This window comes from Nestor notabilis, unplaced genomic scaffold (genome assembly GCF_000696875.1).
Source record: "Nestor notabilis isolate BGI_N333 unplaced genomic scaffold, ASM69687v1 scaffold5956, whole genome shotgun sequence".
In the NCBI taxonomy this organism is placed as follows: Eukaryota; Metazoa; Chordata; class Aves; order Psittaciformes; family Psittacidae; genus Nestor; species Nestor notabilis.
Genome location: NW_009934128.1, coordinates 47,080 through 66,667, shown reverse-complemented (window position 1 = coordinate 66,667; position 19,588 = coordinate 47,080). Strand labels below are relative to the sequence as shown.

The following is a 19,588-nucleotide window of genomic DNA, read 5'->3' as shown; positions in this document are numbered from 1 at the left end:
GGGGGGGAGGTGGTGGATAAAAATATATCTAATGTAAGATCCAGCTAGTGGCTGAGGACAGGCAAGTTTGTCTGCTCAGTCTATGGTTACAACTACACCCTTTTTGTCTTCCTAACTGATATGAATTGAATGGGTAGCTCTAGGAATCTGGATCATGCTTTTATAGATTGGTTTTGCTAGAGCATTGTGATTTGTATCATCATGTTGTATTTACATGTGTATGCAATCTGTTCCATCTCCACTTGCCAAATGGCTTTTTGGTTGAAATATTACTGACCAAATTTGGTAGAAGTTTGGGTGATACACTAAACATTCCTACAACCAGAGTGAAGAGAGGAGCGTGAGCAGAATGCTAAGACTTAATGTCTCCTTTAAGTGAACTAGGTTAGCATATGCTCATTAGGCATAAACCAAGAGCTACAGGGAAGATGGTCATTTCTAAATCAAGCTTTTCCCCAGCTAACAAACCAGTTTCAACTGCAGTTCACACCTTTTAAACACTAAGGGGTCTAATAACAAAATGCAAATTTTCTAGAAACTAAAGTTTGATTATTTTGCTGATTATGGAAACAATATTTACTATGAGATGAAAGTTAAACTTAAATATGAATGTATCTATATGGATCTTTTCTCCCTTTCTCCTTTACTCCTGACAGTCATGTCAGTAAGTACTATAATAATAAAACCAAACTATGGATGTAGCTGCTTCATTTTCACTTCATGCACTTCAACTATTCATACAGCCTTTATGTTCTGCATCAAAATGTTTGGCAGCTACCAAACCAGTCTAAATGGATAATGAAAGATATGTTTTTCATATGTATTGTGAGGAAGATGCGATAACATCACCGAGCACAAAATCTCCTTTTTTTTTTTTATTTGATGAACAAGTGACAAAAAATATCTTTTAAGTGACTGAAAACCACTGCAATAATTTAATCCCTTATTGCAAATGCGACCCTTGATGTTTTGTTGTCAGATACATGAATGTTTGTTGACAAGTTAGTATTGCCAATAGAGCAACGAATAATTCACGAACTCTTTGGTATTTTGAATGATAGCATTTTCTGTCTTCTGAAATAACACCTTGTAGTGAATTTTAAAAAAGAGGGTTACACAACTTTTAATACATATTCTGGCACTAACATTTGCTAAAAATATCCAGTTGTTAATACCTCCTTCTTCGATAATCTGTATATATCTAATTTAAAACTTAAAGTTCAGTAAAGTGCACTCAGTAAATTTGTATGCTTCTAAGTGTTGCTCTGATGATGCATTACCCATTAACATGAAAATAATTACATACTGACTGGAAGGAAGAGGCTCCTGAGGTTTAAGATCTGTAAGCCATTTCTTAATTTTGTCGTGGAAAATAATGGACTGAAAATGAATTATAAAAATACTTCCTCTCTTTTAATATATATCTTCATGAAAAAATATGTGATAGGTTAGAGATACAGAGTTTTCTAAATTATTGCATGTTTGGTGAAGCATTTTGTTTGACAGTAATAACCACATAAATATTATTCTATGAAACCGGCACAATTTTACTGAACAAGCATAAGAAGTCTGTTCTACTGCTTGAATCTAATGACATGCATAACTTTCCTTGACAAGTTGAAGATTTTGGGTTACTATGTATTTAAATATATTTAGCTGAATAGATTTACCTAATTATTTGACAGTCTTTAGAAAATGTGACACTTCATGGCCTCAGTCTTGTAGGGCACTCAGCACTCCCAAGAAGTCCCAGTGCTCTCAAATCTGAGTCTGATTTGGAAATTTTTGTCATCACCAAGGAAGGATGCTACCTTATCAAATGGAGACTAATTTAATGAGGAATCTTTGTAAATATTTAAGTCCATGAATAGTTTTGTAATTCTCTTCACATGGACAGTCAAACTTGATAATGAGGTGTCGTGGTTCAAGCCCAGCCGGCAACTTGGAACCACGCAGGCGCTCGCTCACTCCTCCCACCTCTTCCCTCCTCCCCCCGCTCCTGGAGGGATGGGGAGGAGAATCAGAGGAATGTAACTCCCACGGGTTGAGATAACAGCACTCCAGTAACTAAGGTATAATACAAACCACTACTGCTACCAGTAATAATGCTAAGAGGGAAAACAAGGGGAGAGGACACAACTGCTCACCACCCGCCGACCGATACCCAGCCTGACCCGAGCAGCGATCTGGGCCTTCCGGGTAACTCCCCCCAGTTTCTATACTGGGCATGACGTGCTGTGGTATGGAATACCCCTTTGGCCAGTTTGGGTCAGGTGTCCTGTCTCTGCTTCCTCCTGGCTTCCCCTCCTCCCTGGCAGAGCATGAGACTGAGAGAAGTCCCTGGTCAGAGTAAACATTACTTAGCAACAACTAAAACCATCGGTGTTATCAGCGTTGTTCCCAGGCTGAAAGTCAAAAACACACCACTGCGCCAGCTACTAAGAAGGAGGAGAAAAAAAAAATGACTGCTGTAGCTAAACCCAGGGCAGAGGCCTGACTCTTTGCTTGGTACTGCGGTATTGATTTTGTTCTCTGATGTACTATTTCATTTCTGGAGATTTCGGTGTTCATGGATATGATTACATTTATATGGTGCAAGCACTAGTGAGAGTCCAGTAACTGTTCGGTACAGCTGCTGTAATTTCAGGGCAATCACTGTATGCAGATGGGTCATGTCCCTGATGAATAGATGTACTGTGTGAGTGTGCGCCTCAGTCACAGGATCACATCTTAAATTTGTTCTCTATTTGTTCTTAAATTTGTTCTCTATTTGTTCTTAAATTTGTTCTCTATTTCATCATATATTTTAGATGACATGATGTAAAGTATTATCATGAGTATGATGAAATGTATTTTAAAGACAGTCCTAAACAGAAAATATGGAGACTGTGTCTGCTTCATGTTTCTTTTTTCTTTTTTTCCCAAGTTTTCCTGTTCAGTACTGTTGCTGGCCTTGCTAATAAAGATCTGGAAATGAGTTCAAAACTGTCTGTTAAAAGGAAGAGATTTTGCTCAAGGTTTAAGGGCATTTGAATAATATTGGCAGTGTTCATTCTGCACCATGAACTTCATGAGCACGCCACAGGAATGCTAATTTAGCTTTACTCAAACTTAGGAGATGCTACCCTCCTTGATTTTTTAGTCATCCACAATAAACTTGTACAGAGTTAAAAATGCTGCTGGGGTAAAAAAAATATAAAAAAAAAAAAAATATCCAAATACCTGTTCATTTTGGAGAAAATTACTTAAACATTATTGAGATTAACCTAGACTAATAGTCTATGGAAACCTCCTATAAAACTGAGAAGGGTATGAATGTTCTCATATCACATCTTGCCTATGTTCATTGAGAAAATAGAACATGCTTTGCATTTCATTAATGTAGTCACCTTCCACTGTTATATTCAGATAGCAAGTATGGATGATTTTGGCTTTCTGATTCAACTTCAAGGTGCATTTGGATTAGAAGATCTGAAAAGTCAAAAGTTCTTCTGAATTCCTTGTCTTATTTTTGACTGGCCACAATAATGTCTCTAATAGAACTATCCTGATTCCATTATCATCTTGTTTACATTTTCATGTAAATTTTGTAACTTGTCTGTTGAATACACTTTATAAAATGAGAAATTTTAAAGTTACTTCAATACCTACTCAAAATAAAGATATTCAAGTCTCTCAACATAGAAGAAGCTGACATGTTGCTTGATTTGCTCCATTTTCCCTGACTTAAAGATGGAGGAGTGGTCATCCATTCATCTGTCAGGGCTGTGCACCTAGCGTTGGACTGAGCCCAGCAAGCTATTGGCAAAATAATATTTCTTCATGTCATACAGTGTTTCCTAGAAGCAAAACTTTTTAACACTGTATTTCAGTGAGTGGACTGGTAACATCTTACATAGTTTTACACAAGATGTTTTATGGGTGAGATAAATGTGTATTTTAAAGTCCCCAAGTAATTTGGGACTATTTTTATAGCTTGAGTTTTATTATATATTTACAAAATTCTCTTAACATGAAAGGTGTTATGCAAGAACTAACCTTATTAATGCAAGCTTTCCTTTAATTCATCTGTGACAAAAGCAGTAGTGATGAAACAGTATTTAGCACTGATTATAATTTCATCATTTATATAGTTCATATGAAACACACTTTATCATGAGACATAGGAAAGTACCTTTCTGAAAAGCTAATTTGTTAAGAGTTGCACCCATCAAACTTCCGCGTCTACCTTTTGCGTAGATATACTCAGTATCCATTCACCTTACAACTGCTGGGTTTCCCCCACTCTGTATATCTCTCATTTTGCCACCTCCAAACATCGCTCTTTGTTCAAGTTTTCCAAATGTGCATTAGCTCTGTCAGTGATAAAAGGTCTTACCTACATGGTAAATATGCTACATATCATTAGTGTGAGCGTAAATTAACCATGTATCTACTGTCTGTTTGGAAGTATACGGCACAAAAATATTGTGAATTCTTAGTGAAAGTGCAAAAGCTTCAATGCTTTCTGAATAATTTGCTTACAGCATGTAGTCCATGCAGTCACAATATCCTCACAGGATGAGTTCAGTACTTCTTGAAAGCATCAGGCATGCTTTCTTGATTGTACTCCCATGTTCATGTGCTTTACATAGCTCTACAGTTGCTTGAAGAGCCATGGTACAGCATATAATAACCCTAACCCCACAGCTGGCTCTCATGCAGTGCTGTAATAGCTAGGAGACCATCATGTAAATCCTTGCAGTGGTTTGACAGAAGTATTTCTTTAACAATTCATTGTGGTACTCATAACAGATGGCTTATAATTTATTTCATTTATGATTTTTAATGCACTATTATGTTTCTTTGTTTCTAGTTCTTTATTTTTTACTGTACCATTTGCAGTCTTTAACAAATTTAAATTGAAAATGCCTCAGAACAAAACTTATGAATATACATGTGATGCATAGCAATATGGGTCTCTCGGAGTCTCTTGAATCTGTACAGTTTGCGTAATAGGTAACAAAACCAGAGTGTTTTCATGCAGGAAATAAAAACAAACTGGAAGTAAAATAAACCTAATGTCCACATTAGGTTAAATATTCAAAATTATATCAGAAGAGGACAAATACTTGTGTGAATTAATCTTAAAATTAAAAGAATCAACTAGATTTAGAGGAGTAAGAATGTGGGTAACTTGTGGTAACTGTTGTGTAACAGCTTCTAGGGATGTTTTCCATTCATTATTCTTTGCAAGATGCTTTCAGTTTAGTAGGTAAACATTATCCTTTCTACTTAACAGAATTTAGAGAGGTTAAACGTCAGCTTGCCTAAGATCACTAAGAAACTCAGTGGCAGAGACCAGATCGCTCAACATCTTGCCTAGCATTTTGCCTACACATTCTATTTTACAAAAGAAATTGTACAGGGAAGAAGTATCTTTGAGAAGCTAAAACCTACCAAATATGTCAGAAAGATACATCTGTCTAAAACTGTGTGAATTTATCTCATTTACTTTAATCTCACGCTGTATTTTTCTGGGTATCTGATTGCAGCCCTTCTATAATAAGCACCACCTTGAACTTGTGATCTTAGAAAGTGAACATATGAACCTAGAAAGAGTAAAAGATGTTCCCCAGCCTCTCTGTGTGAAGTACCTAAAGCAAGACTTTCAGAAAAAAATGTGTTTGAATTAAGAGTCTTCTAACTTGCAGCAGTGATTGTTTAACAGTGAATGGGATAAACAGGAAAACGCAGGAAAAGTTGAATTTTAGATCAGGGGTCTTTACTCAGAGGCAAAACACAATACAGTTTCTTTAACTTTCAATTTTTCTCATTATAAATAGAATAAATCTTATCACCTAATATTGCTTATAAAACACGCCAGTTATATATTCTTGCTTTCACCAGCAAAACCATTATGAGATAGTGTTTCATGAAGGTGGAATACCCCTCAATTTTTTTAAGAGAAAACCCATTGGATCCAGTATGGCTTTTGCCACTTCTCATTATAGTCTTCTCTTTAGTAAGATGCAAGGAAGTCTGGGTTTCTTATGATATCGTGTTCCAAGGTTCAGAGACCTTTTAATACTGCAATACTTTAGTTGTCATGTGTCTTACAATCCAAACTATAAGAAGATTTCACTGTCCAGATGAGATAAGTTAATAAAATGTCACTAACAATGAATTTGTCAACATCTATTTTAAGCAAGTGGCAATAGTAAGGGTCACTTCAGTACACTGAAGTCTTCCATCTAGCCATGATGGCCAAGATTAGCCAACACCAGTACCCAAGCCTTGCAAGGATGTTACACAAAGCAAAAGGATAAATTTACCTCATATTCAGTTTTCATTGAAACTGCCAACATGAAACCCAATAATGTGTTTTCTGTTTTTTATGGATGTGCAACTGTGATTTTTATTCTAGAAACAAAGTCTCATCTTCTTTCTCGTGATCCAGCAAATAAAAATAGTTACATAATGAGTGTTTGTTTTCACTTCTCATTGCATGGGAATAAGCAATGCAAAATGTAAAGTTCTATATCCCATTATAAATATGAAACTCACAGCCATCAGTCAGCCTCTCCTATTGTGTGTGTCTAAAAAGCTAGCATCCGTTTCTGCTATCATCACTTTTATACTGCTGTTCCCACATTTTGCCCTATTGGTTTGTTTTGTGGTTTTGTTTTGGGGGGGGTTGTTTTGTTTATTTATTTTGCTCTTCAGTTTCACCTGACTCAGCCTAAACCAACCTAGGAATAAATGTAACTAAAATGGGAATAGGAGCCATATTTCAGGGGAATAAGTCCAATTCACATTATCTGTTGCTCTGAAGTATACTGGCTGCAATTTTCAAGCAACTGCAAGAAATATGTGAAGTAAGCTTTTATTGTTGTTGTCTAATCCATTTCCTTTTTGGTCTGAAAACCCTGAAAGAGAACACTGATATAAATTTTATAAATAGCAGTTCCTTTGCCACATATACTCACACTGCTCTCAAATACTAGGAAAACATTCTTGTGAACTTACCAGGTGGGGATCTAAAAGAATTAAGACTGCTTAAAAGACTAAGCAATGCCTATGCTTCAGCTTGCTGTCAGCTAGCGTGTTTAATGCATAGAAAAATAGCTAGCACCATTAGCTGAGTGTAAGTCCTAGTTGCAATATAAAAAATAGATGAACAGCCTCTGTCATCACCTCAGCATGGTGCTTAATGGCTGCTTAAAGGTACCATGTAATCTTTTGGATGGCTTAATAGTTCTTTTCTTCACAGTTCAAAAGAGAAAAGCAGTTATTAACCCTGGTGTTCTCACAACATTTTCGGAGTAGAACTTCACTGAATAAAAAGTGCCATTTAGATTACTAAGGATAGGATCTAAGGTTTATACAACACTTGCTGTTGGAAAGGTAAACAGAAAGGAGTGTGCTGACCCTTACAATCTTTAAAGATTATGTTTGAGTATGAAATTCCTCAATCTTGAAAAAGCTGAAATCTCAAATCTCAAACTATTTACTGCTAAAAAAAAGCAAATAAAAGTGGACAGTGTTGCTGACAACATATTTGTCCTTCCAGTCTTTGTTTCATTTCACTATAATTATTCATTGTAATTACTTTTGAAAGATCTGATTTTCTAAACAGATCTTTGTTTTTAATTAGCAGGGGCATAAGGAGAAGTAACATTGGGAATTGGGTATAAGATTTCTTGAATATGTCACTTGCCCCAGTGGCTAGTAACTGAAGGTAGTCACCATCTGATGTTCATTGGTCTGTGTAAAATGAAGTGGTAATCTGAGTCCCTTAGGATTTGGAGAGTGCTTACAACACAGAAGGCAGTAATTAACATCAATCCTGACAGTCTCTACAACTACACCAAGCACTGAAGAAGGACAAAAACTAAATTTACCTTCTTATCTTTAAAGATTTTTTTCCTTCATGTCAGAGTTCAGTTAGACTGGAGGAGCAGCCAAAGGAAATTTGTTTTATCAGGTGCCCACACTATGCTGGTTGTTTGCAACAAAGCAAACGTCAGTTTCTAGAGCCAGCAAATCAAGCGGTGCTTACAAACATAATCCCTTCCAAATAAAATTGAGATCTGACTTAGATAATGCCAACAGATAGCAAATCCATACTTTTAAAGGTATGATAACACGCTTTAGGCACTGACAAAAGTAGAAGTGAAGCAAAAGGCTTCATAATAATAATTCTGTGCTGCCTTTCTTTGTCACACCTTTAGCTGTTTTAGAACTATAGCCTCAGTGAAATTTGCCTGTGCATGTGTGCACACCACAAAACTCACACAAGTGGAGATGGCTGTCAAGGGCACTCACAGATCTTTCCTTAACTTTTTAATTTCTGGTTGCCTGAACATCTTCTAATGAGAGTAAACTCTTTTGTAATCAATATAAGCAGATGATAACAGATTCGCTTTGGGGGAAAACCACTACATTACTGCAAGAAAAGTCACTCACTGGCCATGAGCAGTCTTGGCAAGGTTACCATGTGGTGGATAAATGGATTTGATGGCATGCTTTATCATGCAGGTTTTATGGACCAGATATGCCACTTATTGGTAGAGAACAAGAATCAACCTACTGTGTAAAATTATCAATGAATTTATTGAACCTGTCAGAGATAATGAATTTCACAGAAGTTTAGTTTGCCAAAACAGAAAGTAATTGAAGCTTAATCTGCAAAACAAGGATACAGTTTGTTTAAAGTTTGCCCTGTATTTGCTAAGTTTACAGAAAGTAGAAGTAGATACACTGTCTGTTATTGACATAGTATATTTCTCATTCCAGGTTCTATCCTTAGGGGCTGATGTTCTACCAGAATATAAACTCCAGACTCCTCGCATGAACAAGTTTACTATATTGCACTATAGTCCTTTCAAAGCCGTCTGGGACTGGCTCATTCTGTTGCTGGTAATATACACCGCCATATTCACCCCTTACTCTGCTGCCTTCCTTCTGAATGATAGTGAGGAACGGAAGAGGAGAGAGTGTGGATATTCTTGCAGCCCACTGAATGTTGTAGACTTAATTGTGGATATTATGTTTATCATTGACATTCTAATAAACTTCAGAACAACATATGTGAACCAGAATGAAGAAGTGGTAAGTGACCCAGCAAAAATAGCAATTCACTACTTCAAAGGCTGGTTCCTAATTGACATGGTTGCTGCAATACCTTTTGACCTGCTGATTTTTGGCTCTGGCTCTGAAGAGGTAAGTTTAAATGAATAAGAAATCTTAAATCTTAAATTTTGACTTTATTATCATAATCTGTATATATCCTGATATATTTTTTGCTTGTCAATTAATAGGCTGTTTAGTAGTTCTGCCCCATCTTTTGAAGTTAAACTAAAATTAAACCTTCCTTAATAATGTAGAATATTAGCTTTCAATGACAGGAAAACAAGTTCAATGATTCAGTTAGTATTTTTCAGTTACACCACATTTGACACTGTCTTTAGAAAGACTGAAATAAATATATCATGTATGAAGGATTTGTTCAAATGCTTTTATTTAAGAACTGCTCCTTGTATTTGCTGCTTGCTCTTTAAAAACTGTGCATTATGCATATAAGTGTTGTGTTGGCATTAATGCATTAAAATAATTTTTCTTTCTTCGAAATCTTTAGGTCAGATGCTTACTCAGTGCAAAACAGAGGACTTGTAGTGTAAACTATACCAGTTAACAAAAAGATATGTCTGTTGTCTATTTTATCAAGAATATGGACTACCAAAAGAAAGAAAAAAGATTATATGGGGTTAACCTTGCCAGACATGACAGATGTCCTCACCCTTTCTGTACGACAGGTTAAAAAAGTATTCATGTATACATCCAAAAATTGCCCAGAGATGTATAAAGCATACACTATGTTCTGGATGCCTGACCCAGTTCTGCCTCCTTCCAAAGAATTTTATTTAATTTACGAAGGGCTAAAGTTATAATATATTTTTTGATGAAAAGTGAACTGACAAGTAGAGAATTGGGGGGTTTTGTGATGCACACAATACAGCAGTTTAAAAAAAAAGAAGAAAGCAGCAAACCAAGCAAAATATGAACCATTCACTTTTCAAAGGACACGAATCCATTTCTTAAAATAATGTTTTGCACATATTGACAAAAGGAAAAGACAGTTTTGTTGGCCTTATGTGCACCTCATTAATTGAGAAGAGAAAGGTGAAAATTACAAATTAATCAGCAGTTGCTGATTTAGCATGAAAATTTGCTGATCTAATTGTAAGCCTCCATGTCACAATACAGAGAATGTAAAAATGTTTTCATTTTAAAATTAATTCTTTTTTATTGAAGTAATTGTCTGTGACAGCAAATATTTTTGTGTCCATCCCAAAAGCCTGATCTGAATTTTGAGAATACTCTAGCTACCCTCACAGATTACATTTAAACTTCATTAAGTATGCCTTTACAGGTCAGTATAAAACCAGTGGCACATACCTACATGCACCTTGAGAGTCTTGTGAGCATGTTTAGCCTTAAAAATTTCAGAAGTAGGATGAACATCAGTCATGCTTTTCTTAAACCCGTTTTCTTAAGTTTTATATAATGAGAATGTTTTCCTGTCTCCGGTACTTCTGAAGAATCTTTGTAATAATGTGGTCTAATTTGGCAATCATAGAAATCAATAGTAACATTCCTAATGAATACACAAGGTCAATGAGGAATGTGGAGAAACATGTAGGTTATAGAATGCAGTAGAAATAAACTTTGTTGAGGAAATGCAATAAGAAGAGAGACAGTAACATAAAGGACAAAGGAAACCTGTTAATAGTCTCCCAAAAGAGAACTTTTCTACTCAGAAGGTGACTAAAAAGCTCAGAGATTCAAGGGAGATTTGATCAGCTTTTGAATTCATTATCTGCAGTGTGTCTCAGCCTTTCTGCAGATTTTTTTCTGTGGTTTTGATACCACAGATACACAAAGGACAAACATTTTGACATGGCACTGCTTCTAACTTGGGCAACATCATTCCCTTTCAGGTGTGGTCTGCATCCCTTTCTGATCACTGAGCACTCATCACTGCCAAAAAATACGTTCAGTGACTGGAAGGGTGGAACATCAAGAATTACAACAGGGACCAATTCCAAAGTTCATTGAAGGAATGCTCTTTGGATTTGACCCTTAACATCATTCTTCCACACCTCCCCTTGCTACAGATGTTCTTAAGAGTAGAGTACCAGGTGTTAAAGTGATGCTAAAGGGATAACTTTAACGTAAGATAATTTTACAGATTAGTAGTAAACAAGTACATTCTGGCACATGAGTGCACAAATACAGGAACGTGAAACTTGTAACAGAAATTATTGGACCATGAAATTACTTTTTCAGTATTGCAGATGCAAGTAAATTAATTCTTTATTCCCTCAAAACAAAAAGCATTTGAACAGTTTCACTATCTGGAAAAATTAGTTTGTTTACCAAAGCAGCAATGAAACCATACAGATTATGACCAGTTCACTGTGTCATCATGACTTGTCCCTCTCATTCAGGGTGTTGAATATGTCAATCACTTTTTCTAAACTGCTAGTTACCACAGTTTTGTTTCCTATATTACTAACTGTAGTATTTCCCTTATGATCTCTTTTTGATAATTTAGCAAGAAGAAGAAAGCATAAAACTATTAGAATGGAGCATTTTTCATTTCATAGAATTTTTTCAGTCATAGCTTTATCTTCTTTATGAAATAGGTGGGTTTTTTTGTTATCTGGAAATTCTTCAGTAAGATCCCCTACGAACAACTGTACTGAATAGTCTTTTTATTAAACCACATAAGCTCCAAACAGAGCTCCATGAGTGCTCACCCAGCTTGATACCAAACTGAGTCTGGAAAGGGCAGGAGATAATAATCCAAATACCACATGCAGCCCTATCTGAATGCTTCTATTTCAGCCAAACTTTATCAACCATAGGAAAACAACAGAGTAAGACATTTAACTTTTCAGTTTCTAAAATAAGGAATTAATATAATTTTTTTTTTTTTTTTTTTTAAATCCTGTTTAAGCAGTCTCAACACAAAGTTATCATGGCTGGTAGTAAACCTTTCTCTTTTTGTGTGTGTGTATTGTAAGTGTTTGGTGACATCCCTGATACTTGGGATGGACTTTTTACTTTCTGTTCTTTTGGTGGTTTATTTTTAATGGTTCTGCTCAGCCAAGGAGCTTAGATTGGATTTTAAACAAATAATTGTTGCAGTGGCTCAGATCCTTTAAGCACACACTTAGATGAGATGCATGTACAAGTGGAATGCTGCTGAAGATTACTAGATATTTTTAGATATGTGTATTTAAAATAATGTGCTTTTTAATGTATTGATCAGCTTTTCACTTCAAAGACAGGTACACTGAAGGAAAAAATCAGATGGATATATAGATAACCAGAGTTTCTTGCCTTTCATCTAGAACCTACTGCAATAAAACATACAAATAAGTGATAGTAACAGCTTCAGCAAGAAAAATTTCATATTTATAGATTTATTAAATTGAAGCCAGAGAGAACACTGTGTTGAAATATGCTGAAAAGCATATTCTTTTTTCTGTTTTTACAAATAATAATGATCAGAGCTATTTTACAGAGCTAAAAAGCCTATCAAGAGAAATGCTGCCTTAGAAAATAAAAATAAATACATCATGATGTATGTATCCAGCATACTCACAAAATTTAAAAGTATGACTTCTATTCATAGGAATAAATCAAGAAAATAGATGGGATTTGGTTAAAATAAAGACCTATAAATCAAAGTACTCCTCTTAGTTGTGACATCTTCACTTCACTCCATTACACAGTGCCTCTGTTAAAGCAAACCGAAAGAACCCCGCTTTTCTAGAATTGGAAATTGAGCCTCATAGTCCTGACTGCATCTCCACTGATAGAATCAGTCCACTACCCCCTTCCAAGTTAAAATATATTTGAAAATCAAGCTCAGAAAACATCTCAGGAACAGATTAATATAGTTTCCTGTGCTCAATTTAGCAATTCACTGGATGATACAGCATTAGGGTAGAGTCTCTGGAAATTATTTTGATGGCTGGCTAATATCAGAAAAGTGTTTAGTATCAACTTTTTCTTCCCTTAACTGTTCCTCAAGACGAAGCAAAGAGGAACACCACCACAGCTTGAGCAGGCAGTTATTTGTAGACCATTTTGGAAGTCCTTCATCAATAGCAGTTGAAGTACCAGTACTCTGCTGTAAATAAGAAGTTTGGGTTAGTAGTAATATTTTTGTTTAATTGCTATGTGTACTAACAGTTTCAGTATCACAATCCATACATCATAAAGATCTTCAACAAAGACACAGTGCTCAGAAGAGGCCGTTAAGGTAATGGAGCATAGACCAAAAGTCCAAATTCTGGCATGTATTAGACATTTTTCCAAGAGAGAGAAAAGAGTTATCTATGGTTGATGCTATAGTGCTCATATTTAATAGATTTATTTACAAGCTGTAAAAAATGTAGTTGGTTGATGATGGTTTTAACATAAAATACAGGCAATAGGAAATTATTGAGAAACTGAGGACCTTACAATACCAAGAAACTGGATACAAAATATTGTGTGAGCAAGTGAACATTAATGCACATTGGAAGAGACAGTTTGAGCTACACATACAGATCAGTGGGTTATTTGGTCTAAAAAAGAGACAAATACGAGATGACACTATAGATTTATACATTAATGAAAATGGATGTCATGAAGAAAGAAATTTAAAAACAAAATCTAAAGTAAACCTAAGGGTTTGGCCATCAGTGAGTAAGTTATGAGTCATAAATGGCTTTTTGCTCAGGCAGAATAACATTTATGCAGATAATCAATTAGGTGATACCAGCTTCTTCTCCCAGTCTGAAAAAATAATAATTTCTGAAATCAGATAGACTGATACCCTCGTCTTACAAATCATGATGTAATCAATTGCTGTACATCAAAATAGGCACCTGGTGTGGTCATCTCAGTATCAGGGCTTGAGAAATTGAGGGTATAAACTAATCTCACTATTAAAAAAGAAGTCTAATCATGGTTTAAACCCAGATGGTAACTCAGAACCATGCAGCCACTCGCTCACTCCCCCTCTTCTTCCTCTCCCTACTCCTGGAGGGATGGGGAGAAGAATCAAAAGAACGTAACTCCCACAGGTCGAGATAAGAACAGTTCAGTAACTAAGGTATAATACAAAACCACTACTGCTACCACCAATAATAATAATGATCAGGGAAATAACAAGGGGAGAGAATACAATTGCTCACCACCTGCCAACCGATACCCAGCCCAACCCAAGCAGCGATCTGGGCCTTCTGGGTAACTCCCCCCAGTTTATATACTGGGCATGACGTGCTGTGGTATGGAATTCCCTTTTGGCTACTTTGGGTCAGGAGTCCCGGCTTCCTGTGCTCCTCCTCACTGGCAGAGCATGAGAGACTGAAAAGTCCTTGATTAGGGTAAGCATTACACAGCAACAACTAAAACGTCGGTGTGTTATCAGCGTTGTTCTCAGGCTAAAGTCGAAAACACAGCACTGCACCAGCTATTAAGAAGAAGAAAACTGACTGCTACAGCTGAACCCAGGACAGTTACTTAGAAAATGTAGTTTCCACGAACTCCCATTTTTAGAAAGTCATTTCTTTCCATGGTAGAGAACATAATTGACAAACTTTAACCTTTCTCAAACTTCCAATTAACAGAACTGAATAATTATTCCAAAACAATAACTTCTCAGCTTGCAGTCCTGAGAGATATGGGTCAGGCGAAGAATAAAGTCAAGACCTTGAATTTTAGGAGAGCAAACTTCCAGCTCTTGAAGAAGTCATTAGGAACCCTTGGGAAACTACCCTCAGGGACAAGGGAGCACAACAGAACTGGGAGATCTTTAAGCTCTCAATCCCCAGGTGTAAGAAATCAGGAAAGGAAAACAAGAGACTGGCATGGATCGGTTGAGACCTGCTAGTCAAACTAAAGGGCCCTACAAAAAAAACCCAATACGCTTTCTAATCTGGGACTCCCTCCTGTACTATAGCTAGAAAAGAATCAAAAGGTGTTGAATGAACGATTTGCAACTAGACAAACTCAAACACAAAAAGGAAGCATACAGAGGGTATAGGAAGAAAGGTCAGGCGACCTGGGCAGAATACAGAGAAATTGCCCAAGCAGCCAGGGATTTGGTTAAGAAAGCTAAAGCCCTGATAGAACTAAATATGCCTAGGGACATCAAAGGCAACAAGAAAAGCTTCTATCTCTACGTCAGTGATGAAAGTAAGACTTAGGGAAAATGCAGGCCACCCCTGGACGGAAACGGGTGACCTGGTTACCTGGGGCATGGAGAAGGCTGAGGTACTCAAGGACTTTTTTGCCTCGATCTTCCCTGGCAAGAGCTCCAGCCACACCTCACAAGCCACAGAAGGCAAGGACAGGGACTGGGGGAATGAAGAACTGCCCACTACAGGAGATGATCAGGTTTGAGAACATCTAAGGAACCTGAAGGTGCACAAGGCCATGGTACCTCATGAGATGCACCCGCAGGTTCTGAGAGAATTGACGGATGAAGTGACTAAGCCACTCTCCATCATATTTGAGAAGCTGTGGCAGTCCAGTGAAGTTCCCTCTAACTGGAAAAGGGGGAAATATAACACTTATTTTTAAAAAGGGAAAAAAGGAAGACTCAGGGAACTACATGCTGGTCAGTCTCACCATGGTGCCTGGCAAGATCATGGAGCACATCCTCCTGGAAACTATGCTAAGTCACATGGGAAATAAGGAATTGATTGGTAACAACCAACATGGCTTCACTAAGGGCAAATCATGACTGACAAGTTTGGTGGCCTTCTATGATGGGCTTACAGCATTGGTAGATAAAGGAAGAGTAACTGATGCCATCTACCTGGATTTGTGCAAGGCATTTGACAGAATGAGTTGAGAGCAGTCCTGAGAAGGACTTTGGAGTGCTGGCTGACAAGTAGCTCAACACGGCAATGTGTGCTTGCCACCCAGAAAGCCAAACTTATTCTGGGACCCATCAAAAGATTTGTGACCAGCAGGTCAAGGGAGGTGATTCTCCTCCTCTACTCTGCTCTCATGAGACCCCACCTAGAGTACTGTGTTCAGCTCTGGGGCCCCCAGTATAAGAACAACATGGACATGTTGCAGCAAATCTAGATGAGGGCCATGAAGATGATCTTAAAGGGGACATAAAAGAAAGCTGGAGAGGAGCTTTTTAGAAAGGCAGTGATATGACAAGTGATATGACAAGTGGGAATGGCTTTAAACTGAAAGGGTAGATTCAGAGTAGATATTAGGAAATTCTTTACTACAAGGATGGTGAGGCACTGAACAGATTGCCCAGAGAGGCTGTGGATGCCCCATCCCTGGAAGTGTTCAAGGCCAGGTTGGATGGGACTTTGAGCAACCTGGTCTTGTGAAATGTATGCACCTCTACTGCCAGCTGTATTTTAGTGTCAAAGCCTCCCCACTGTGTTAAAGAAAGTTCAAACTCAGGATGAGTTTCTTGATGCTTTAAAGCATACCTACTCTCAGTTATATTGATTTCACCATGAAGACATGGACTCTGCTTGTATTATACACCTCCCGCATACTCCAGAGCTCAAACTGATACAGTATCTAAGCATGGGATTGACACTGAGGTTGCATAATATCAGCAAGTCTTACCTTAAGAATGGGGTGGTACAGTGTTGACATATTTGGATTCACAGTCTACCTTCTCATCTATTTAAGGGGCACTGTAAGAATATGTTACCACTTGCGTAGTGTGGAGAAATTACTACATTTGTGATAGAATGATTCCAACACCCCACAAAGAAAAAAATGCTAGGATTTCTTACAACTGTTTTCTTTCTTAAGGGATCATAAATATTTAAGCTTGATCTAGCTTGCAAAAAGGAAAACCCATACCTAATGGCAATATTCACATCCTGAAGCTCAGCCTAGGCATAGAGTTTTCAAGGATATGGTCTTTCACACTGTTGAGGTCACAATCAATGAAACAGCCTTCTTTATGTGGCAATGAGAAACTCATACTGAAATAACTCTCTGTGATTTAAGTTGTACCAAGGAGTTTTACCCAGTGTTATCCTACATTATCTTCCTGCTCATTTACTCAGAAAATATGAACAATATATTGAGCCGTTCACTGACTAATGCAATCAAGAAAACCTCTTTTTTGTTCCAAAGGCTTTTGGTTTTCACTCAGAAACATGGTAAAAGCAAGGATCTAAAAAACCATAAAAACTAGTCTAGTACTCACTGAAAGAAAGCTTTAAAATGACACATACTACCATCAGAGTGGTTTGTAAGGCTTGAAAATTTTTCCAGTTAAGTGTTAAGTAACATACATGCATATTAAAAAAAGGAAAAAAAAAAATACCATACTGAAAACTTTTTCAATCTTGACATTTACTGAATACTTTAACATATGTTCAGATTTAATGGTGGAAAAAAGGTGGTCAAGTTCTTTCTGAAATCAGGTAGTTACTATTTACAATGTTTCCTGTCTCTTTTACAAGGAATTAACAATTACAAAAATGAATCACAATGAAAATTGTAAATTTACATTAACAAACTTGAAAAAGATCAGGGCCTCAAAGAGGCTGCAGTGAATCATGGTGAGGTCTGCACTAAAAAGCTTGTAATGCCTCCCTGGTTTATAACTGACCCATAGTTTTTTAATATTTTTATCATTGGCTTCTACCGCTACACCTGCAAGCTTCAGGATGAAAGATGCAAAAAACAAGTTAATCTGGAGTCTGGCAACAGTAACTTTTCCATGATTTTCAGTTCACTGTGGTTCATCTTCTTTTACCTGTACAGAGTGTTTGGACCATTACAAACAGGAAGAATATTTGCAGAATAAGATACTTTTTGAGACATTTCTGCCACATTGGTTCTCTCTTTTATGACATTTGTGCCAGAGCATTGCAAGGAGTCTGTAAGTTAGGATCAAATATGGTCCTACAATCATAGAACGCTTAGGGTTGGAAAGGACCTTAAGATCATCTAGTTCCAACCCCCCTGCCATGGGCAGGGATGCCTCACACTAGACCATGTCACCCAAGGCTCTGTCCAACCTGGCCTAGAACACTGCCAGGGATGGAGCATTTACCACCTCACATATATCTGTTGAAGCATCATAAATACTTCTTACCTACAAGGCCAGTCATATGATTATGAGTAGTTCCAATAACTTAAGACTTCATCATGCCAAAACATCATGAATCTAATGGATTGTTTAAGTCCATTAGAGTGGGTTGAAGAGTCCAGCTGAAGTATAATATTGAAAATGAGAGAGTATTGAGCAGATGATGACAGCTTCAAAGTATCTTAATTTAAAATATGTATTTCTCATTTTCTTCACTGTTTTTATACTGAAATTGATAGTTTAAAGAAAATTAAATTAAGATTACATTTAAATGGGTTAATCTACTGGTTTTGTTGATTCCCCAAAATAGTTTATTCATGCTGACTACTAATGAGAGTACATTTGCTAACAGAGAAAATCAATTTCTATTTTATTTTTACAGACAACAACATTAATAGGTCTTCTGAAGACAGCTAGACTACTGCGTTTGGTGAGGGTAGCACGGAAATTGGACAGATATTCAGAATACGGTGCTGCAGTTCTGATGCTCCTTATGTGCATATTTGCACTAATTGCACACTGGCTTGCTTGCATTTGGTATGCCATTGGAAATGTAGAAAGACCTTACTTGGCTCACAAGATTGGCTGGTTGGATTCTTTAGGAGAACAATTAGGAAAACATTACAATAAGAGTGATGCAAGCTCTGGACCATCCATCAAGGACAAATATGTTACAGCACTTTATTTTACCTTCAGCAGTCTGACAAGTGTAGGATTTGGAAATGTGTCTCCAAACACCAACTCAGAGAAAATCTTTTCCATCTGTGTCATGTTGATTGGCTGTAAGTAGTTTTATTTTGTTAATTTTTATCTTTTTTTTCTCAGTGTTTGAGCAGATGACTTAACAGTCTAATAGGATTATAAAACCGCAGCCGGAAGGGCAAATTCCCAGGGAAAGCCATGTTATATGCAAAAATATGTTGTGACTCATGCAGTGTCAGGAAGTAGTCAAGTTGCTTGACTACTCAAAATCTGTTACCCAAACTGTCAGAAGTTTTGTGTTGTGTATCTGTCTGTAAGCAAATCCTATAGAGGGTAGGAAGCAGAGTCTTGAGTAGATTTAGGAAACTATAACTGAACAGTTTTTGGATAATCAAATTATAGTTTATTTGTCGATTTAAACTCTGATCCTATAAATGTATGTTTAGCTTCTTAACCCTGCTTGTTGTTCTTAATATGTACTTAATCTTAGTTCCTAGTTCTTAGTTCTACTGAAGTCCATAAAATTAGATTAACCTAATTTACAACATTAAATTCAGGACTACAAATCTCCAAAGAGAAATATTACCATCTTGATTACTATTTAATATTTAAGCCTCATCTACTGAGTTAGTACTAATACAATCAAATCAATAAAAAGTTTCAGGTAAATCAATTCCACATCTTAGAAAATGTTAATAGTCTCATCTGAGCTGTTTTACATACAAAGAACATTATAAGAACTGTTGCATC

At 36.7% G+C, this 19,588-nt stretch overlaps 1 protein-coding gene across 1 annotated transcript in view; it reads left to right on the top strand.

Annotated features, from left to right (window-relative positions):
• KCNH7 (potassium voltage-gated channel, subfamily H (eag-related), member 7) overlaps positions 1 to 19,588 on the top strand; it is a gene marked incomplete at its 5' end in the record, with an annotated part of 78,189 nt that overhangs the window by 17,773 nt on the left and 40,828 nt on the right. Inside the window, 2 exons of the mRNA XM_010017172.1 lie at positions 8,779 to 9,204; positions 18,519 to 18,918. Of these exons, the coding sequence (XP_010015474.1) occupies positions 8,779 to 9,204; positions 18,519 to 18,918 (826 nt within the window). The remainder of the gene's footprint in view (positions 1 to 8,778; positions 9,205 to 18,518; positions 18,919 to 19,588) is intronic.